Source organism: Salvelinus namaycush, chromosome 12 (genome assembly GCF_016432855.1).
Source record: "Salvelinus namaycush isolate Seneca chromosome 12, SaNama_1.0, whole genome shotgun sequence".
NCBI classification, from domain to species: domain Eukaryota; kingdom Metazoa; phylum Chordata; class Actinopteri; order Salmoniformes; family Salmonidae; genus Salvelinus; species Salvelinus namaycush.
This window is the reverse complement of record NC_052318.1, coordinates 3,856,521-3,879,800: the sequence shown is the minus strand read 5'-3', so window position 1 is coordinate 3,879,800 and position 23,280 is coordinate 3,856,521. Positions and strand designations below refer to the sequence as shown.

The 23,280-nt window shown below is 42.1% G+C and overlaps 1 protein-coding gene across 1 annotated transcript in view; it reads left to right on the top strand.

Moving 5' to 3' along the window:
* Positions 1–23,280, top strand: part of LOC120056825 (relaxin receptor 2-like) — a 121,057-nt gene that overhangs the window by 86,762 nt on the left and 11,015 nt on the right. The window contains exons 15-16 of the mRNA XM_039005055.1: positions 12,890–13,035; positions 14,831–14,926. Coding sequence (XP_038860983.1) covers positions 12,890–13,035; positions 14,831–14,926 — 242 coding nt within the window. The remainder of the gene's footprint in view (positions 1–12,889; positions 13,036–14,830; positions 14,927–23,280) is intronic.

Genomic DNA, 23,280 nt, shown 5'->3' with positions numbered 1-23,280 from the left:
GGGCATCTGGAAAAAAGCTTGTCCGGAGAAGACAAGGTGAGCGCTACCATTAGTCCTGTGTCATGCCAACAGTAAAGCATCCTGAGACCATTCATGTGTGGGGTTGCTTCTCAGCCAAGGGAGCGGGCTCACTCACAATTTTGCCTGAGAACACAGCCATGAATAAAGAACGGTACCAACACATCCTCCGAGAGCAACTTCTCCCAACCATCCAGGAACAGTTTGGTGACGAACAATGCCTTTTCCAGCATGATGGAGCACCTTGCCATAAAGCAAAAGTGATAACTAAGTGGCTCGGGGAACAAAACATCAATATTTTGGGTCCATAGCAAGAAACTCCCCAGACCTTAATCCCATTGAGAACTTGTGGTCAATCCTCAAGAGGTGGGTGGACAAAAAAAAAAAAAAAAATCTGACAAACTCCAAGCATTGATTATGCAAGAATAGGCTGCCATCAGTCAGGATGTGGCCCAGAAGTTAATTGACAGCATGTCAGGGCGGATTACAGAGGTCTTGAAAAAGAAGGGTCAACACTGCAAATATTGACTCCTTGCATCAACTTCATGTAATTGTCAATAAAAGCCTTTGACACTTATAGATCCTTCCAGCTCCCTCATCTATCTCCTCAGTGTAGATCTCAGTCAAGGTAAATGACACTCAGCAGACCAGGCAGGTCTAAATGACACTCAGCAGACCAGGCAGGTCTAAATGACACTCAGCAGGCCAGGCAGGTCTAAATGACACTCAGCAGACCAGGCAGGTCTAAATGACACTCAGCAGGCCAGGCAGGTCTAAATGACACTCAGCAGGCCAGGCAGGTCTAAATGACACTCAGCAGGCCAGGCAGGTCTAAATGACACTCAGCAGACCAGGCAGGTCTAAATGACACTCAGCAGACCAGGCAGGTCTAAATGACACTCAGCAGGCCAGGCAGGTCTAAATGACACTCAGCAGGCCAGGCAGGTCTAAATGACACTCAGCAGACCAGGCAGGTCTAAATGAGACTCAGCAGGCCAGGCAGGTCTAAATGACACTCAGCAGGCCAGGCAGGTCTAAATGACACTCAGCAGGCCAGGCAGGTCTAAATGACACTCAGCAGACCAGGCAGGTCTAAATGACACTCAGCAGGCCAGGCAGGTCTAAATGACAACAGCCAAGAAGCCAACATTATACTTACCGAGCCCCCATCTTTAACCTTAGCCAGCCCTTATCTATCCCCCTTCACCTTAGCCAGCCCCTATCTATCCCCCTTTAACCTTAGCCAGCCCCATCTATCCCCCTTTAACCTTAGCCAGCCCTTATCTATCCCCTTTAACCTTAGCCAGCCCCATCTATCCCCTTTAACCTTAGCTAGCCCCATCTTTCCCCTTTAACCTTAGCCAGCCCCTATCTATCCTCTTTAACCTTAGCCAGCCCCATCTATCCCCCTTTAACCTTAGCCAGCCCCTATCTATCCCCTTTAACCTTAGCCAGCCCTTATCTATCCCCCTTTAACCTTAGCCAGCCCCATCTATCACCCTTTAACCTTAGCCAGCCCTTATCTATCCTCTTTAACCTTAGCCAGCCCTTATCTATCCTCTTTAACCTTAGCCAGCCCCTATCTATCCCCCTTTAACCTTAGCCAGCCCCATCTATCCCCCTTTAACCTTAGCCAGCCCAATCTATCACCCTTTAACCTTAGCCAGCCCCATCTATCACCCTTTAACCTTAGCCAGCCCCTATCTATCCTCTTTAACCTTAGCCTGCCCCATCTATCCCCCTTTAACCTTAGCCAGCCCCTATCTATCACCCTTTAACCTTAGCCAGCCCCATCTATCACCCTTTAACCCTAGCCAGCCCTTATCTATCCCCCTTTAACCTTAGCCAGCCCCATCTATCACCCTTTAACCTTAGCCAGCCCTTATCTATCCTCTTTAACCTTAGCCAGCCCTTATCTATCCTCTTTAACCTTAGCCAGCCCCTATCTATCCCCCTTTAACCTTAGCCAGCCCCATCTATCCCCCTTTAACCTTAGCCAGCCCCATCTATCACCCTTTAACCTTAGCCAGCCCCATCTATCACCCTTTAACCTTAGCCAGCCCCTATCTATCCTCTTTAACCTTAGCCTGCCCCATCTATCCCCCTTTAACCTTAGCCAGCCCCTATCTATCACCCTTTAACCTTAGCCAGCCCCATCTATCACCCTTTAACCCTAGCCAGCCCTTATCTATCCCCTTTATCCTTAGCCTGCCCCTATCTATCCCCCTTTAACCTTAGCCTGCCCCTATCTATCCCCCTTTAACCTTAGCCTGCCCCTATCTATCCTCTTTAACCTTAGCCAGCCCTTATCTATCCCCTTTAACCTTAGCCAGCCCCTATCTATCACCCTTTAACCTTAGCCTGCCCCATCTATCACCCTTTAACCTTAGCCTGCCCCATCTATCACCCTTTAACCTTAGCCTGCCCCATCTATCCCCCTTTAACCTTAGCCAGCCCCATCTATCCTCTTTAACCTTAGCCAGCCCCATCTATCACCCTTTAACCTTAGCCTGCCCCTATCTATCACCCTTTAACCTTAGCCTGCCCCTATCTATCACCCTTTAACCTTAGCCAGCCCCATCTATCACCCTTTAACCTTAGCCAGCCCCATCTATCACCCTTTAACCTTAGCCAGCCCCTATCTATCCTCTTTAACCTTAGCCAGCCCCATCTATCACCCTTTAACCTTAGCCAGCCCCTATCTATCCTCTTTAACCTTAGCCAGCCCTTATCTATCCCCCTTTAACCATAGCCAGCCCCTATCTATCCTCTTTAACCTTAGCCAGCCCCTATCTATCCTCTTTAACCTTAGCCAGCCCCTATCTATCACCCTTTAACCATAGCCAGCCCCATCTATCACCCTTTAACCTTAGCCAGCCCCATCTATCCTCTTTAACCTTAGTCAGCCCTTATCTATCCCCTTTAACCTTTAACCATCTATCCCCCTTTAACCTTAGCCAGCCCCATCTATCCCCCTTTAACCTTAGCCAGCCCTATATATCCCCCTTTAACCTTAGCCAGCCCTTATCTATCCCCCTTTAACCTTAGCCAACCCCATCTATCACCCTTTAACCTTAGCCAGCCCCATCCAACACCCTTTAACCTTAGCCAGCCCTTATCTATCCCCCTTTAACCTTAGCCAACCCCATCTATCACCCTTTAACCTTAGCCAGCCCCATCCAACACCCTTTAACCTTAGCCAGCCCTTATCTATCCCCCTTTAACCTTAGCCAACCCCATCTATCACCCTTTAACCTTAGCCAGCCCCATCCAACACCCTTTAACCTTAGCCAGCCCCTATCTATCACCCTTTAACCTTAGCCAGCCCCATCTATCACCCTTTAACCTTAGCCAGCCCCATCTATCACCCTTTAACCTTAGCCAGCCCTTATGTATCCTCTTTAACCTTAGCCAGCCCCTATCTATCCTCTTTAACCATAGCCAGCTCCTATCTATCAACCTTTAACCTTAGCCAGCCCCATCTATCCCCCTTTAACCTTAGCCAGCCCCATCTATCACCCTTTAACCTTAGCCAGCCCCATCTATCACCCTTTAACATTAACCAGCCCCTATCTATCCCCCTTTAACCTTAGCCAGCCCTATCTATCACCCTTTAACATTAGCCAGCCCCATCTATCCCCCTTTAACCTTAGCCAGCCCCATCTATCACCCTTTAACCTTAGCCAGCCCCTATCGATCCCCCTTTAACCTTAGCCAGCCCCATCTATCCCCCTTTAACCTTAGCCAGCCCCATCTATCACCCTTTAACCTTAGCCAGCCCCATCTATCACCCTTTAACCTTAGCCAGCCCCATCTATCACCCTTTAACCTTAGCCTGCCCCTATCTATCACCCTTTAACCTTAGCCAGCCCCATCTATCACCCTTTAACCTTAGCCAGCCCTTATCTATCCTCTTTAACCTTAGCCAGCCCTATCTATCACCCTTTAACCTTAGCCAGCCCCATCTATCAACCTTTAACCTTAGCCAGCACCATCTATCCCCCTTTAACCTTAGCCAGCCCCATCTATCCCCCTTTAACCTTAGCTAGCCCTTATATATCCTCTTTGTGCTTCCTCGTGCTTCTACACCTGCATTGCTTGCTGTTTGGGGTTTTAGGCTGGGTTTCTGTACTGCACTTCGAGATATTAGCTGATGTACGAAGGGCTATATAAAATAAACTTGATTGATTGATTTAACCTTAGCCAGCCCCATCTATCACCCTTTAACCTTAGCCAGCCCTATCTATCCCCCTTTAACCTTAGCCAGCCCTATCTATCCCCCTTTAACCTTAGCAAGCCCCATCTATCCCCCTTTAACCTTAGCCAGCCCCATCTACCCCCCTTTAACCTTAGCCAGCCCTTATCTATCCCCTTTAACCTTAGCCAGCCCCATCTATCCCCCTTTAACGTTAGCCAGCCCTTATCTATCCCCCTTTAACCTTAGCCAGCCCCATCTATCACCCTTTAACCTTAGCCAGCCCCATCTATCCCCCTTTAACCTTAGCCAGCCCCATCTATCCCCCTTTAACCTTAGCCAGCCCTATCTATCCCCCTTTAACCTAAGCCAGCCCCATCTATCCCCCTTTAACCTTAGCCAGCCCTATCTATCACCCTTTAACCTTAGCCAGCCCCATCTATCACCCTTTAACCTTAGCCAGCCCTATCTATCCCCTTTAACCTTAGCCAGCCCTATCTATCCCCCTTTAACCTTAGCCAGCCCTATCTATCCCCCTTTAACCTTAGCCAGCCCCATCTATCCCCTTTAACCTTAGCCAGCCCCATCTATCCCCTTTAACCTTAGCCAGCCCCATCTATCCCCTTTAATCTTAGCCAGCCCCTATCTATCCTCTTTAACATTAGCCAGCCCCATCTATCCCCCTTTAACCTTAGCCTGCCCCTATCTATCCTCTTTAACCTTAGCCAGCCCTTATCTATCCCCTTTAACCTTAGCCTGCCCCTATCTATCACCATTTAACCTTAGCCTGCCCCCATCTATCCTCTTTAACCTTAGCCAGCCCCATCTATCACCCTTTAACCTTAGCCAGCCCCTATCTATCCTCTTTAACCTTAGCCAGCCCCATCTTTCCCCCTTTAAACTTAGCCAGCCCTTATCTATCCCCCTTTAACCTTAGCCAGCCCTTATCTATCACCCTTTAACCTTAGCCAGCCCTTATCTATCCCCTTTAACCTTAGCCAGCCCCATCTTTCCCCCTTTAACCTTAGCCAGCCCCATCTATCACCCTTTAACCTTAGCCAGCCCTTATCTATCACCCTTTAACCTTAGCCAGCCCCATCTTTCCCCCTTTAACCTTAGCCAGCCCCATCTATCCCCCTTTAACGTTAGCCAGCCCCTATCGATCCCCCTTTAACCTTAGCCAGCCCCTATCTATCCCCCTTTAACCTTAGCCTGCCCCTATCTATCCTCTTTAACCTTAGCCAGCCCTTATCTATCCCCCTTTAAACTTAGCCAGCCCTTATCTATCCTCCCTTAACCTTATCCAGCCCCATCTATCCCCCCTTAACCTTATCCAGCCCCTATCTATCCCCCTTTAACCTTAGCCTGCCCCATCTATCCCCCTTTAACCTTAGCCAGCCCTTATCTATCACCCTTTAACCTTAGCCAGCCCTTATCTATCCTCTTTAACCTTAGCCAGCCCTTATCTATCCCCTTTAACCTTAGCCAGCCCCATCTATCCCCCTTTAACCTTAGCCAGCCCCATCTATCCCCCCTTAACCTTATCCAGCCCCATCTATCCCCCTTTAACCTTAGCCAGCCCCTATCTATCCCCCTTTAACCTTAGCCAGCCCCATCTATCACCCTTTAACCTTAGCCTGCCCCTATCTATCCTCTTTAACCTTAGCCAGCCCTTATCTATCCCCCTTTAACCTTAGCCAGCCCTTATCTATCCCCTTTAACCTTAGCCAGCCCCTATCTATCCCCCTTTAACCTTAGCCAGCCCTTATCTATCACCCTTTAACCTTAGCCAGCCCCATCTATCACCCTTTAACCTTAGCCAGCCCCTATCGATCCCCCTTTAACCTTAGCCTGCCCCATCTATCCCCCTTTAACCTTAGCCAGCCCTTATCTATCACCCTTTAACCTTAGCCAGCCCTTATCTATCCTCTTTAACCTTAGCCAGCCCTTATCTATCCCCTTTAACCTTAGCCAGCCCCATCTATCCCCCTTTAACCTTAGCCAGCCCCATCTATCCCCCCTTAACCTTATCCAGCCCCATCTATCCCCCTTTAACCTTAGCCAGCCCCTATCTATCCCCCTTTAACCTTAGCCAGCCCCATCTATCACCCTTTAACCTTAGCCTGCCCCTATCTATCCTCTTTAACCTTAGCCAGCCCTTATCTATCCCCCTTTAACCTTATCCAGCCCCATCTATCACCCTTTAACCTTAGCCTGCCCCATCTATCCCCCTTTAACCTTAGCCAGCCCCTATCTATCACCCTTTAACCTTAGCCAGCCCCATCTATCACCCTTTAACCTTAGCCAGCCCCATCTATCACCCTTTAACCTTAGCCAGCCCCATCTATCAACCTTTAACCTTAGCCAGCCCCATCTATCCCCCTTTAACCTTAGCCAGCCCTTATCTATCACCCTTTAACCTTAGCCAGCCCCATCTATCCCCCTTTAACCTTAGCCAGCCCCATCTATCAACCTTTAACCTTAGCCAGCCCCATCTATCCCCCTTTAACCTTAGCCAGCCCCATCTATCAACCTTTAACCTTAGCCAGCCCCATCTATCCCCCTTTAACCTTAGCCAGCCCCTATCTATCACCCTTTAACCTTAGCCAGCCCCATCTATCACCCTTTAACCTTAGCCAGCCCCATCTATCACCCTTTAACCTTAGCCTGCCCCATCTATCCCCCTTTAACCTTAGCCAGCCCTTATCTATCCCCCTTTAACCTTAGCCTGCCCCATCTATCACCCTTTAACCTTAGCCAGCCCCTATCTATCACCCTTTAACCTTATCCAGCCCCATCTATCACCCTTTAACCTTAGCCTGCCCCATCTATCCCCCTTTAACCTTAGCCAGCCCCATCTATCCCCCCTTAACCTTATCCAGCCCCATCTATCCCCCCTTAACCTTATCCAGCCCCATCTATCACCCTTTAACCTTAGCCTGCCCCATCTATCACCCTTTAACCTTATCCAGCCCCATCTATCCCCCCTTAACCTTATCCAGCCCCATCTATCACCCTTTAACCTTAGCCTGCCCCATCTATCACCCTTTAACCTTATCCAGCCCCATCTATCCCCCCTTTAACCTTAGCCAGCCCCATCTATCCCCCTTTAACCTTAGCCAGCCCCATCTATCAACCTTTAACCTTAGCCAGCCCCATCTATCCCCCTTTAACCTTAGCCAGCCCTTATCTATCACCCTTTAACCTTATCCAGCCCCATCTATCAACCTTTAACCTTATCCAGCCCCTATCTAGCAGTGTTGTGTTCGATCCGCCCCTTTTTTTCAGTGTATGTGAAAAGTTTTAGACTGATCCATTGCATTTCTGTTCAAAATGTTGTATCAAGACTGCCCAAATATGCCTAATTTGTTTATTAATATATTTTTATGTTCCAAATTGTGCACTCTCCTCAACCAATAGCATGGTATTCTTTCACTGTAATAGCTACTGTAAATTGGACAGTGCAGTTAGATTAACAAGAATTTAAGCGTTCTGGCCACATCACATATGTCTATGTCCTGGGAAAATGTTCTTGTTACTTACAACCTCATGCTAATCACATTAGCCTACGTTAGCTCAACCGTCCCGTGGAAAATAAATACATTTTTAATTAATTTAATTTAATTTAATGAAATTTAAATGAGTTACTTTCTACACATCAGCATAGTGATGTTTATGTTGACATCATGTATGTATTTTTATTTACTATTATTATTTATTTTTTAAATTATGTATGGTTACAACTACCATGTAGGTTGAAACATTCATCCTCCGAAAAACCATTTTTTAGAATTACAAATATAATTTGTAAAATATATTATAATATCTGGAAATATTCTAAGGTCATGTTGTGGGTTGTCTATAATAATTCATATGTTTTTACATATCAGAAAAAAATACATTTCCCAGAATGCATTAGATCAAACACTGCTGTATGGAAGGGAACATTCTGACATGTCATGACAAAGAAAAATACTGTTTGACATCTTTTGAGTTATTATCAAAGTGATCTTTGAAATGGTATCTGTATTCTGTGCATTAATATTTCACATATCCATTTGATAAAATATTTGTTAAATGAATGAGACGTTCATGTTTCACATCTCAGATACCTGCCCGTGACATTTCACATCGCGGAAGGTAGTCTAGTGGTTAGAGCGTTGGACTGGTAACCGGAAGGTCACTCGATTGAATCCCCGAGCTGACAAGGTCAAAATCTGTCATTCTGCCCCTGAACAAGGCAGTTAACCCACTGTTCCTAGGCCGTCATTGAAAATAAGATTTATTTTTTTTAACTGACTTGCCTAGTTAAATAAAGGTTAAATAAAAAAATATCTCAATTTGTTTGATTAAAATTATACTTCCTTCAAATTCAATTCAAATTCTACTTCCTGTGGGGTGTGGCCAAATAAAATGTAATTCAAATTCATTGTTTGAATTCAATTAAATTCAGAATGAACCCCAGCCCTTCAGTCCATCTTGTATTTCCAGCTTCATCGTACCTGATACTTCTACCTGATAACGTTACATCTCTCTTCCCCCATAATTCTACCTCTCTTCCCCTTACATATATCTCTGTACCCCCTACCTCTACCTCTCCTCCCCCTACCTCTACCTCTCTACCCCTTACATATATCTCTGTACCCCCTACCTCTACCTCTACCTCTCCTCCCCCTACCTCTACCTCTCTACCCCTTACATATATCTCTGTACCCCCAATCTCTATCTCTCTACCCCTACCTCTCTCTCTCTACCCCCTACCTCTCTCTCTCTACCCCTACCTCTCTCTCTCTACCCCCTACCTCTATCTCTACCCCCTACCTCTATCTCTCTACCCCCTACCTCTCTCTCTCTACCCCCTACCTCTATCTCTACCCCTACCTCTATCTCTCTACCCCCTACCTCTCTCTCTCTACCCCCTACCTCTCTCTCTCTACCCCTACCTCCCTCTCTCTACCCCTACCTCCCTCTCTCTACCCCTACCTCTCTCTCTCTACCCCCTACCTCTCTCTCTCTACCCCCTACCTCTATCTCTACCCCCTACCTCTATCTCTCTACCCCCTACCTCAATCTCTACCCCCTACCTCTATCTCTACCCCCTACCTCTATCTCTACCCCCTACCCCTATCTCTCTACCCCCTACCTCTACCTCTACCTCTCTCTCTCTACCCATACCTCTGTCTCTCTACCCCCTACCTCACTCTCTCTACCCCCTACCTCTCTCTCTCTACCCCTACCTCTCTCTCTCTACCCCCTACCTCTATCTCTACCCCCTACCTCTATCTCTCTACCCCCTACCTCTCTCTCTCTACCCCCTACCTCTATCTCTACCCCTACCTCTATCTCTCTACCCCCTACCTCTCTCTCTCTACCCCCTACCTCTCTCTCTCTACCCCTACCTCCCTCTCTCTACCCCTACCTCCCTCTCTCTACCCCTACCTCTCTCTCTCTACCCCCTCCCTCTCTCTCTCTACCCCCTACCTCTATCTCAACCCCTACCTCTACCCTACCTCTATCTCTACCCCCTACCTCTACCTCTACCCCCTACCTCTATCTCTACCCCCTATCTCTACCCCCTACCTCTACCCCTACCTCTCTCTCTCTACCCATACCTCTGTCTCTCTACCCCCTACCTCACTCTCTCTACCCCCTACCTCTCTATCTCTACCCCTACCTCTACCTCCCTACCCCCTACCTCACTCTCTCTACGCCTACCTCTCTCTCTACCCCTACCTCTCTCTCTACCCCTACCTCTCTCTCTACCCCTACCTCTCTCTCTCTACCCCTACCACTCGCTCTCTACCCCCTACCACTCTCTCTACCCCCTACCTCTCTCTCTCTACCCCTACCTCTCTCTCTCTACCCCCTACCTCTCTCTCTACCCCCTACCTCTCTCTACCCCCTACCTCTCTATCTCTACCCCTACCTCTCTCTACCCCCTACCTCTCTATCTCTACCCCTACCTCTACCTCCCTACCCCCTACCTCACTCTCTCTACGCCTACCTCTCTCTCTACCCCTACCTCTCTCTCTACCCCTACCTCTCTCTCTACCCCTACCTCTCTCTCTCTACCCCTACCACTCGCTCTCTACCCCCTACCACTCTCTCTACCCCCTACCTCTCTCTCTCTACCCCTACCTCTCTCTCTCTACCCCCTACCTCTCTCTCTACCCCCTACCTCTCTCTCTACCCCCTACCTCTCTCTCTCTCCCCCCTACCTCTCTCTCTCTACCCCTACCTCTCTCTCTCTACCCCCTACCTCTATCTCTACCCCCTACCTCTCTCTCTCTACTCCCTACCTCTCTCTACCCCTACCTCTCTCTACCCCTACCTCTCTCTCTACCCCTACCTCTCTCTCTCTCTACCCCTACCTCTCTCTCTCTCTCTCTACCCCCTACCTCTCTCTCTCTACCTCTACCTCTCTACCCCTACCTCTATCTCTCTACCTCTCTACCCCTACCCCTACCTCTCTCTCTCTACCCCCTACCTCTCTCTCTCTACCTCTATCTCTCTACTCCTACCCCTACCTCTCTCTCTACCCCCTACCTCTCTCTCTCTACCTCTATCTCTCTACCTCTCTACCCCTACCTCTCTCTCTCTCTCTACCCCCTACCTCTCTCTCTCTACCTCTATCTCTCTACCTCTCTACCCCTACCTCTCTCTCTCTCTCTAACCCCTACCTCTAATACTTAAGACAGTTTAACAAGCTGGAAACTGGTCGTCAGACACACATGAGAGCATTAATGTGGAATGGGAAACTGAGCATTGAATCGCTACAAAGTGAGAAGAGGAAGTAGGGTTTAATCAGAGAGATAGATAGAGGCCTCTAGTGCCCAGAAGCCTGTGTTAGGTATGGGGGCAGCGCCATTGAGGACTTTCATCATTTTGAAGTAGTACACTGGGTGGGACTTCCTCTTGGTTAAGGAAGGATCACATAATTCCATCCAGGTCATTAGGAGGGATCAGCCAATGAATTATACATGTGAGCAAAACATTCCATAACTGCAGGTGGCAGAAAATAGTGAACCTTGGCTTTAATCCCTGTTCAAACAACACCCTCCAGGTGGCAGTATGCACCCCCTCGGGTTGTTTACCAACTCATACAAGTAGTAGAAGAAGACCGATCTGGAAAGTTATTATAACACTGTCTAATCCAATCTCTCTCTCTCTCTCTGTCTCTCTCTCTCTCTCAATTCAATTCAATTCAATTCAAGGGGCTTTATTGGCATGGGAAACATGTGTTAACATTGCCAAAGCAAGTGAGGTAGACAATACACAAAAGTGAAACAAATAATACAAATTAACAGTAAACATTACACATACAGAAGTTTCAAAACAATAAAGACATTACAAATGTCATATTATATATATACAGTGTTGTAACAATGTACAAATGGTTAAAGCACACAAGTTAAAATAAATAAGTATAAATATGGGTTGTATTTACAATGCTGTTTGTTCTTCACTGGTTGCCCTTTTCTTGTGACAACAGGTCACAAATCTTGCTGCTGTGATGGCACACTTTGGAATTGAACCCAGTACTGCATATGGGATTTTGGGATTTTATCAAAATTGGATTTGTTTTCGAATTCTTTGTGGATCTGTGTAATCTGAGGGAAATATGTGTCTCTAATATGGTCATACATTGGGCAGGAGGTTAGGAAGTGCAGCTCGGTTTCCACCTCATTTTGTGGGCAGTGTGCACATAGCCTGTCTTCTCTTGAGAGCCATGTCTGCCTACGGCGGCCTTTCTCAATAGCAAGGCTATGCTCACTGAGTCTGTACATAGTCAAAGATTTCCTTAAGTTTGGGTCAGTCACAGTGGTCAGGTATTCTGCCACTGTACTCTCTGTTTAGGGCCAAATACCATTCTAGTTTGCTCTGTTTTTTTGTTAATTCTTTCCAATGTGTCAAGTAATTATCTTTTTGTTTTCTCTCTCTGTTTTCTCTCTCTGTTTTCTCTCTCTGTCTCTCTCTCTCTCTCTCTGTCTCTCCCTGCCTCTCTCTGTCTCTCCCTGTCTCTCCCTGTCTCTCTCTGTCTCTCTTTCTCTCTCTCTCCCTGTCTCTCTCTGTCTCTCTCTGTCTCTCTCTCCCTGTCTCTCTCTGTCTCTCTCTGTCTCTCTCTGTCTCTCTCTCCCTGTCTCTCTCTCTGTCTCTCTCTCTCTCTCTCTCTCTCTCTCTCCCTGTCTCTCTCTGTCTCTCTCTGTCTCTCTCTCCCTGTCTCTCTCTGTCTCTCTCTCCCTGTCTCTCTCTGTCTCTGTCTCTCTCTCTCCCTGTCTCTCTCTGTCTCTCTCTCTCTCTCTCTCTCTCCCTGTCTCTCCCTGTCTCTCTCTCTCCCTGTCTCTCTCTCTCTCTCTCTGTCTCTGTCTCTCTCTCCCTGTCTCTCTCTGTCTCTCTCTCTCTGTCTCTCCCTGTCTCTCCCTGTCTCTCTCTCTCTCTCTCTCTGTCTCTCTCTCTCTCTCTCTCTCTCTCTGTCTCTCTCTCTGTCTCTCTCTCTCTCTGTCTCTGTCTCTGTCTCTGTCTCTCTCTCTGTCTCTCTCTCTGTCTCTCTCTCTGTCTCTCTCTCTGTCTCTCTGTCTCTGTCTCTCTCTCTGTCTCTCTCTCTGTCTCTCTCTCTGTGTCTCTCTGTCTCTCTATCTCTCTCTCTCTCTCTCTCTCTCTCTCTCTCTCTCTCAGGTGCAGACTGTCTGATGGGAGTGTACTTGTTCTTTGTCGGTGTGTTTGACGTGAAGTTCCGAGGGGAGTACAATCGTAACGCTCTCCTGTGGATGGAGAGTGTGGAATGTCGAACCATCGGATTCCTGGCTATGCTCTCCTCAGAGGTGAATTACCTTGGGCAAACACACATACACACACACACACACACACACACACACACACACACACACACACACACACACACACACACACACACACACACACACACACACACACACACACACACACGTGTCCTGTCCTGTCGCCAACTCAACTCAAAAACAATGTTTTTAATATATTTCCTCTCCCAATAAATGTGTTCCAAATGGCATTCTGTTCCCTATATAGTGCACTACTTTAGGGTGCAATTTAGGAGGCAGAGGGCCATTTATGAGGCAGGGGGCCATTTAGGACACAGAGGGCCATTTAGAAGGCAGGGGTCATTTAGGAGGCAGGGGGCCATTTAGAAGGCAGGGGGGCATTTAGGAGGCAGGGGGCCATTTAGAAGGCAGGGGGCCATTTAGGAGGCAGGGGGCCATTTAGGAGGCAGGGGCCATTTAGGAGGCAGGGGCCATTTAGAAGGCAGGGGGCCATTTAGAAGGCAGGGGGCCATTTAGAAGGCAGGGGGGCATTTAGGAGGCAGGGGGCCATTTAGAAGGCAGGGGGGCATTTATGAGGCAGGGGGCCATTTAGGACACAGAGGGCCATTTAGAAGGCAGGGGTCATTTAGGAGGCAGGGGGCCATTTAGAAGGCAGGGGGGCATTTAGGAGGCAGGGGGCCATTTAGAAGGCAGGGGGCCATTTAGAAGGCAGGGGGCCATTTAGGAGGCAGGGGGCCATTTAGGAGGCAGGGGCCATTTAGGAGGCAGGGGGCCATTTAGAAGGCAGGGGGCCATTTAGGAGGCAGGGGGCCATTTAGGAGGCAGGGGCCATTTAGGAGGCAGGGGCCATTTAGAAGGCAGGGGGCCATTTAGAAGGCAGGGGGGCATTTAGAAGGCAGGGGGCCATTTAGAAGGCAGGGGGGCATTTAGGAGGAAGGGGCCATTTAGAAGGCAGGGGGCCATTTAGGAGGCAGAGGGCCATTTAGAAGGCAGGGAGCCATTTAGAAGGCAGGGGGGCATTTAGGAGGCAGGAGGCCATTTAGAAGGCAGGGGCCATTTAGGAGGCAGGGGGCCATTTAGGAGGCAGGGGGCCATTTAGAAGGCAGGGGGCCATTTAGGAGGCAGGGGGCCATTTAGAAGGCAGGGGGGCATTTAGGAGGCAGGGGGTCATTTAGGAGGCAGGGGGCCATTTAGAAGGCAGGGGGGCATTTAGGAGGCAGGGGGCCATTTAGGAGGCAGGGGCCATTTAGAAGGCAGGGGGCCATTTAGGAGGCAGGGGGCCATTTAGGAGGCAGGGGGCCATTTAGAAGGCAGGGGGCCATTTAGGACACAGGAGGCCATTTAGGAGGCAGAGGGCCATTTGCGAAGTCTGGAGGATCACTCTGTTCTAGCAGCCTGAGTCCCTTTAGACAGACAGACCAGACCAGACCAGACCTGACCTGACCTGACCTGACCTGACCTGACCTGACCTGACCTTAGGGAGCTGTCCTGACCTGACTGACTGTAGGGAGCTGTCCTGACCTGACTGACTGTAGGGAGCTGTCCTGACCTGACCTGACCTGACTGAGTGTAGGGTGCTGACCTGACCTGACCTGACCTGACCTGACTGACTGTAGGGAGCTGTCCTGACCTGACCTGACTGACTGTAGGGAGCTGTCCTGACCTGACTGACTGTAGGGAGCTGTCCTGACCTGACCTGACCTGACTGAGTGTAGGGTGCTGACCTGACCTGACCTGACCTGACTGACCTTAGGGAGCTGTCCTGACCTGACTGACCTTAGGGAGCTGTCCTGTCTGAGCTGTTGTAATCCTGTTCCAGGTATCAGTTCTGCTGCTGACCTATCTGACTCTGGAGAAGTTTCTGGTCATAGTGTTTCCCTTCAGTCACCTGAGACCTGGAAAACTGCAGACTGCGGTAAGTCACACTACATGCACCTGCTATAACGCTACTTAAACCTGGTAATAACAAGGTCATAAACAGGTTATAACTTACAACCAGACCAACTACAAACTGTGGTGCTTAAACAGTACTTAAACCTGGTATAACAGGTCGTAAACATGTCATTACCACAGGAAGCTGACACAACAGTCCCAAATTTGAAATCTCGTAGATCGATACATTGCGCTCTTTTTGTTTATAAAGCCTTACGCCGTACCTGGTCTCAGGGATGGCTAACTCTGATGGCTAACTCTGATGGCTAACTCCGACGGCTAACTCCGACGGCTAACTCCGACGGCTAACTCCGACATCTGACGTCTAACTCTGACGTCTAACTCTGACGGCTAACTCTGACGGCTAACTCTGACGGCTAACTCTGACGGCTAACTCTGACGGCTAACTCTGACGGCTAACTCCGACGGCTAACTCCGACGGTTAACTCTGACCTCTGACGTCTAACTCTGACGGCTAACTCTGACGTCTAACTCTGACGGCTAACTCTGACGTCTGACGGCTAACTCTGACGGCTAACTCTGACGTCTGACGGCTAACTCTGACGGCTAACTCTGACGTCTGACGTCTAACTCTGACGGCTAACTCTGACGTCTGACGGCTAACTCTGACGTCTAACTCTGACGTCTGACGGCTAACTCTGACGGCTAACTCTGACGTCTAACTCTGGAGATCACTGAAAACCTGCTTTTTTATTGATCTCCGAGGCTCTCTAATTATTGTGTTTTATGTGTTTTGCTTTTTATGTGTAGTGAGGTATATTGATGTGTATTGGTGTGTATTTATGTGTAGTGATGTGTATTGGTGTGTATTTATGTGTAGTGATGTATATTGATGTGTAGTGATGTGTTTTGGTGTGTATTTATGTGTAGTGATGTATATTGATGTGTATTGGTGTGATAGTGTGTATATGGTGTAGTGATTTGTATCACTGTGTATTGATGTATATTGGTGTGTATTTATGTGTAGTGATGTATATTGATGTGTATTGGTGTGTATTGATGTATATTGGTGTGTATTGATGTATATTGGTGTGTATTGGTGTGTATGTATGTGTAGTGATGTATATTGATGTGTATTGGTGTGATAGTGTGTATATGGTGTAGTGATTTGTATCACTGTGTATTGATGTGTATTGGTGTGTATGTATGTGTAGTGATGTATATTGATGTGTATTGGTGTGATAGTGTGTATATGGTGTAGTGATTTGTATCACTGTGTATTGATGTGTATTGGTGTGTATTGGTGTGTATTTATGTGTAGTGATGTATATTGATGTGTATTGGTGTGATAGTGTGTATATGGTGTAGTGATTTGTATCACTGTGTATTGATGTATATTGGTGTGTAATGATGTGTATACAGAGCTCATCTGAGAAAGAGACCACTGTGTTTCTATCCTGTTCCAGTCTAGTATGTTCTGTTCTATTCTATTCTGTTCCAGTCTAGTATGGTCTGTTCTATTTTATTCTAGTATGTTCTGTTCTACTCTATTCTAGTATGTTCTGTTCTATTCTATTCTAGTATGTTCTGTTCTATTCTATTCTATTCTAGTATGTTCTGTTCTATTCTGTTCTACTCTATTCTAGTATGTTCTGTTCTAGTATGTTCTATTCTATTCTAGTATGTTCTGTTCTATTCTATTCTAGTATGTTCTGTTCTATTCTATTCTAGTATGTTCTATTTTATTCTAGTTTGTTCTGTTCTATTCTAGTATGTTCTGTTCTATTCTGTTCTATTCTATTCTAGTATGTTCTGTTCTATTATATTCTAGTATGTTCTGTTCTATTCTGTTCTATTCTATTCTAGTATGTTCTGTTCTATTCTGTTCTATTCTATTCTAGTGTGTTCTGTTCTATTCTGTTCTATTCTATTCTAGTATGTTCTGTTCTATTCTGTTCTATTATATTCTAGTATGTTCTGTTCTATTCTGTTCTATTCTATTCTAGCATGTTCTGTTCTATTCTATTCTAGTATGCTCTGTTCTGTTCTATTCTAGTATGTTCTGTTCTATTCGGTTCTATTCTATTCTAGTATGTTCTGTTCTATTATATTCTAGTATGTTCTGTTCTATTCTATTCTAGTATGTTCTGTTCTATTCTATTCTAGTATGTTCTGTTCTATTCTGTTCTATTCTATTCTAGTATGTTCTGTTCTATTCTATTCTAGTATGTTCTGTTCTATTCTTTTCTAGTATGTTCTGTTCTATTCTGTTCTATTTTATTCTAGTATGTTCTGTTCTATTCTGTTCTGTTCTATTCTAGTATGTTCTGTTCTATTCTGTTCTATTCTAGTATGTTCTATTCTATTCTGTTCTATTCTATTCTAGTATGTTCTGTTCTATTCTGTTCTATTCTAGTATGTTCTGTTCTATTCTATTCTAGTATGTTCTGTTCTATTCTGTTCTATTCTATTCTAGTATGTTCTGTTCTATTCTATTCTGTTCTATTCTATTCTAGTATGTTCTGTTCTATTCTATTCTAGTATGTTCTGTTCTATTCTGTTCTATTATATTCTAGTATGTTCTGTTCTATTCTATTCTAGTATGTTCTGTTCTATTCTGTTCTATTCTATTCTAGTGTGTTCTGTTCTATTCTGTTCTATTCTATTCTAGTATGTTCTGTTCTATTCTGTTCTATTCTATTCTAGCATGTTCTGTTCTATTCTATTCTAGTATGTTCTGTTCTATTCTATTCTAGTATGTTCTGTTCTATTCTGTTCTATTCTAGTATGTTCTGTTCTAGTATGTTCTGTTCTACTCTATTCTAGTATGTTCTGTTCTATTCTGTTCTATTCTATTCTAGTATGTTCTGTTCTATTCTGTTATATTCTAGTATGTTCTGTTCTATTCTATTCTAGTATGTTCTGTTCTATTCGGTTCTGTTCTATTCTATTCTAGTATGTTCTGTTCTATACTGTTCTATTCTATTCTAGTATGTTCTGTTCTATTCTAGTATGTTCTGTTCTATTCTGTTCTATTTTATTCTAGTATGTTCTGTTCTATTCTGTTCTATTCTATTCTAGTATATTCTATTCTGTTCTATTCTATTCTAGTATATTCTGTTCTATTCTATTCTAGTATGTTCTGTTCTACTCTATTCTAGTATGTTCTGTTCTATTCTATTCTAGTATGTTCTGTTCTATTCTGTTCTATTTTGTTCTAGTATGTTCTATTCTATTCTAGTATATTCTGTTCTATTCTAGTATGTTCTGTTCTACTCTATTCTAGTATGTTCTGTTCTATTCTATTCTAGTATGTTCTGTTCTTTTTTATTCTAGTATGTTCTGTTCTATTCTGTTCTATTCTATTCTAGTATGTTCTGTTCTATTATATTCTAGTATGTTCTGTTCTATTCTGTTCTACTCTATTCTAGTATGTTCTGTTTTATTCTGTTCTATGTTATTCTAGTATGTTCTGTTCTACTCTATTCTAGTATGTTCTGTTCTACTCTATTCTAGTATGTTCTGTTCTATTCTGTTCTATTATATTCTAGTATGTTCTGTTCTATTCTGTTCTACTCTATTCTAGTATGTTCTGTTTTATTCTGTTCTACTCTATTCTAGTATGTTCTGTTCTATTCTATTCTAGTATGTTCTGTTCTATTCTGTTCTATTTTGTTCTAGTATGTTCTATTCTATTCTAGTATATTCTGTTCTATTCTAGTATGTTCTGTTCTACTCTATTCTAGTATGTTCTGTTCTATTCTATTCTAGTATGTTCTGTTCTTTTTTATTCTAGTATGTTCTGTTCTATTCTGTTCTATTCTATTCTAGTATGTTCTGTTCTATTATATTCTAGTATGTTCTGTTCTATTCTGTTCTACTCTATTCTAGTATGTTCTGTTCTATTCTGTTCTATTATATTCTAGTATGTTCTGTTCTATTCTGTTCTATTCTATTCTAGTATGTTCTGTTCTATTCTGTTCTATTATATTCTAGTATGTTATGTTCTATTCTGTTCTGTTCTATTCTGTTCTACTCTATTCTAGTATGTTCTGTTTTATTCTGTTCTATGTTATTCTAGTATGTTCTGTTCTATTCTGTTATATTCTATTCTAGTATGTTCTGTTCTATTCTGTTCTATTTTATTCTAGTATGTTCTGTTCTACTCTATTCTAGTATGTTCTATTCTATTATATTCTAGTATGTTCTGTTCTATTTTATTCTAGTATGTTCTGTTTTATTCTGTTCTATTCTATTCTAGCATGTTCTGTTCTATTCTATTCTAGTATGCTCTGTTCTGTTCTATTCTAGTATGTTCTGTTCTATTCGGTTCTATTCTATTCTAGTATGTTCTGTTCTATTATATTCTAGTATGTTCTGTTCTATTCTATTCTAGTATGTTCTGTTCTATTCTATTCTAGTATGTTCTGTTCTATTCTGTTCTATTCTATTCTAGTATGTTCTGTTCTATTCTATTCTAGTATGTTCTGTTCTATTCTTTTCTAGTATGTTCTGTTCTATTCTGTTCTATTTTATTCTAGTATGTTCTGTTCTATTCTGTTCTGTTCTATTCTAGTATGTTCTGTTCTATTCTGTTCTATTCTAGTATGTTCTATTCTATTCTGTTCTATTCTATTCTAGTATGTTCTGTTCTATTCTGTTCTATTCTAGTATGTTCTGTTCTATTCTATTCTAGTATGTTCTGTTCTATTCTGTTCTATTCTATTCTAGTATGTTCTGTTCTATTCTGTTCTATTCTATTCTAGTATGTTCTGTTCTATTCTATTCTAGTATGTTCTGTTCTATTCTGTTCTATTATATTCTAGTATGTTCTGTTCTATTCTATTCTAGTATGTTCTGTTCTATTCTGTTCTATTCTATTCTAGTGTGTTCTGTTCTATTCTGTTCTATTCTATTCTAGTATGTTCTGTTCTATTCTGTTCTATTCTATTCTAGCATGTTCTGTTCTATTCTATTCTAGTATGTTCTGTTCTATTCTATTCTAGTATGTTCTGTTCTATTCTGTTCTATTCTAGTATGTTCTGTTCTAGTATGTTCTGTTCTACTCTATTCTAGTATGTTCTGTTCTATTCTGTTCTATTCTATTCTAGTATGTTCTGTTCTATTCTGTTATATTCTAGTATGTTCTGTTCTATTCTATTCTAGTATGTTCTGTTCTATTCGGTTCTGTTCTATTCTATTCTAGTATGTTCTGTTCTATACTGTTCTATTCTATTCTAGTATGTTCTGTTCTATTCTAGTATGTTCTGTTCTATTCTGTTCTATTTTATTCTAGTATGTTCTGTTCTATTCTGTTCTATTCTATTCTAGTATATTCTATTCTGTTCTATTCTATTCTAGTATATTCTGTTCTATTCTATTCTAGTATGTTCTGTTCTACTCTATTCTAGTATGTTCTGTTCTATTCTATTCTAGTATGTTCTGTTCTATTCTGTTCTATTTTGTTCTAGTATGTTCTATTCTATTCTAGTATATTCTGTTCTATTCTAGTATGTTCTGTTCTACTCTATTCTAGTATGTTCTGTTCTATTCTATTCTAGTATGTTCTGTTCTTTTTTATTCTAGTATGTTCTGTTCTATTCTGTTCTATTCTATTCTAGTATGTTCTGTTCTATTATATTCTAGTATGTTCTGTTCTATTCTGTTCTACTCTATTCTAGTATGTTCTGTTTTATTCTGTTCTATGTTATTCTAGTATGTTCTGTTCTACTCTATTCTAGTATGTTCTGTTCTACTCTATTCTAGTATGTTCTGTTCTATTCTGTTCTATTATATTCTAGTATGTTCTGTTCTATTCTGTTCTACTCTATTCTAGTATGTTCTGTTTTATTCTGTTCTACTCTATTCTAGTATGTTCTGTTCTATTCTATTCTAGTATGTTCTGTTCTATTCTGTTCTATTTTGTTCTAGTATGTTCTATTCTATTCTAGTATATTCTGTTCTATTCTAGTATGTTCTGTTCTACTCTATTCTAGTATGTTCTGTTCTATTCTATTCTAGTATGTTCTGTTCTTTTTTATTCTAGTATGTTCTGTTCTATTCTGTTCTATTCTATTCTAGTATGTTCTGTTCTATTATATTCTAGTATGTTCTGTTCTATTCTGTTCTACTCTATTCTAGTATGTTCTGTTCTATTCTGTTCTATTATATTCTAGTATGTTCTGTTCTATTCTGTTCTATTCTATTCTAGTATGTTCTGTTCTATTCTGTTCTATTATATTCTAGTATGTTATGTTCTATTCTGTTCTGTTCTATTCTGTTCTACTCTATTCTAGTATGTTCTGTTTTATTCTGTTCTATGTTATTCTAGTATGTTCTGTTCTATTCTGTTATATTCTATTCTAGTATGTTCTGTTCTATTCTGTTCTATTTTATTCTAGTATGTTCTGTTCTACTCTATTCTAGTATGTTCTATTCTATTATATTCTAGTATGTTCTGTTCTATTTTATTCTAGTATGTTCTGTTTTATTCTGTTCTATTATATTCTAGTATGTTCTGTTCTATTATATTCCAGTATGTTCTACTCTATTATATTCTATTCTAGTATGTTCTGTTCTATTCTATTCTAGTATGTTATGTTCTATTCTGTTCTATTCTATTCTAGTATGTTCTGTTCTATTCTGTTCTATTCTATTCCCTTCTATTCTAGTATGTTCTACTCTATTCTATTCTGTTCTATTCTATTTTAGTATGTTCTACTCTATTCTATTCTAGTATGTTCTGTTCTATTCTGTTCTATTATATTCTAGTATGTTATGTTCTATTCTGTTCTATTCTAGTATGTTCTGTTCTATTCTGTTCTACTCTATTCTAGTATGTTCTGTTTTATTCTGTTCTATGTTATTCTAGTATGTTCTGTTCTATTCTATTCTAGTATGTTCTGTTCTATTCTGTTCTATTTTATTCTAGTATGTTCTGTTCTACTCTATTCTAGTATGTTCTATTCTATTATATTCTAGTATGTTCTGTTCTATTATGTTCTATTCTATTCTAGTATGTTCTATTCTATTCTGTTCTATTTTATTCTAGTATGTTCTGTTCTATTATATTCCAGTATGTTCTGTTCTACTCTATTATATTCTATTCTAGTATGTTCTGTTCTATTCTAGTATGTTATGTTCTATTCTGTTCTATTCTAGTATGTTCTGTTCTATTCTGTTCTATTCTAGTATGTTCTATTCTATTCCCTTCTATTCTAGTATGTTCTACTCTATTCTATTCTGTTCTATTCTATTTTAGTATGTTCTACTCTATTCTATTCTAGTATGTTCTGTTCTATTATATTCTAGTATGTTCGGTTCTACTCTGTTCTATTCTATTCTAGTATGTTCTGTTCTATTCCTTTCTGTTCTATTATATTCTTGTATGTTCTGTTCTACTCTATTCTAGTATGTTCTGTTCTATTCTGTTCTATTCTATTATGTTCTGTTCTATTCTGTTCTATTCTAGTATGTTCTGTTCTATTCTGTTCTATTCTATTGTATTCTAGTATGTTCTGTTCTAGTATGTTCTGTTCTATTCTAGTATGTTCTGTTCTATTCTGTTCTATTCTAGTATGTTCTGTTCTATTCTGTTCTATTCTAGTATGTTCTGTTCTATTCTGTTCTATTCTAGTATGTTCTACTCTATTCTATTCTGTTCTATTCCTTTCTGTTCTATTATATTCTAGTATGTTCTGTTCTACTCTATTCTAGTATGTTCTGTTCTATTCTATTCTAGTATGTTCTACTCTATTCTATTCTAGTATGTTCTGTTCTATTCTGTTCTATTATATTCTAGTATGTTCTGTTCTCTTCTGTTATATTATATTCTAGTATGTTCTGTTCTGTTCTATTCTATTCTAGTTTGTTCTACTATATTCTATTCTAGTATGTTCTGTTCTATTCTATTCTAGTATGTTCTGTTCTATTCTGTTATATTATATTCTAGTATGTTCTGTTCTATTCCTTTCTGTTCTATTATATTCTTGTATGTTCTGTTCTACTCTATTCTAGTATGTTCTGTTCTACTCTATTCTAGTATGTTCTGTTCTATTCTATTCTAGTATGTTCTGTTCTATTCTATTATGTTCTGTTCTATTCTAGTATGTTCTGTTCTAGTATGTTCTGTTCTATTCTAGTATGTTCTGTTCTATTCTATTCTAGTATGTTCTGTTCTAGTATGTTCTGTTCTATTCTAGTATGTTCTGTTCTATTCTATTCTAGTATGTTCTGTTCTATTCTGTTCTATTCTAGTATGTTCTGTTCTATTCTGTTCTATTCTAGTATGTTCTGTTCTATTCTGTTCTATTCTAGTATGTTCTACTCTATGCTATTCTGTTCTATTCCTTTCTGTTCTATTATATTCTAGTATGT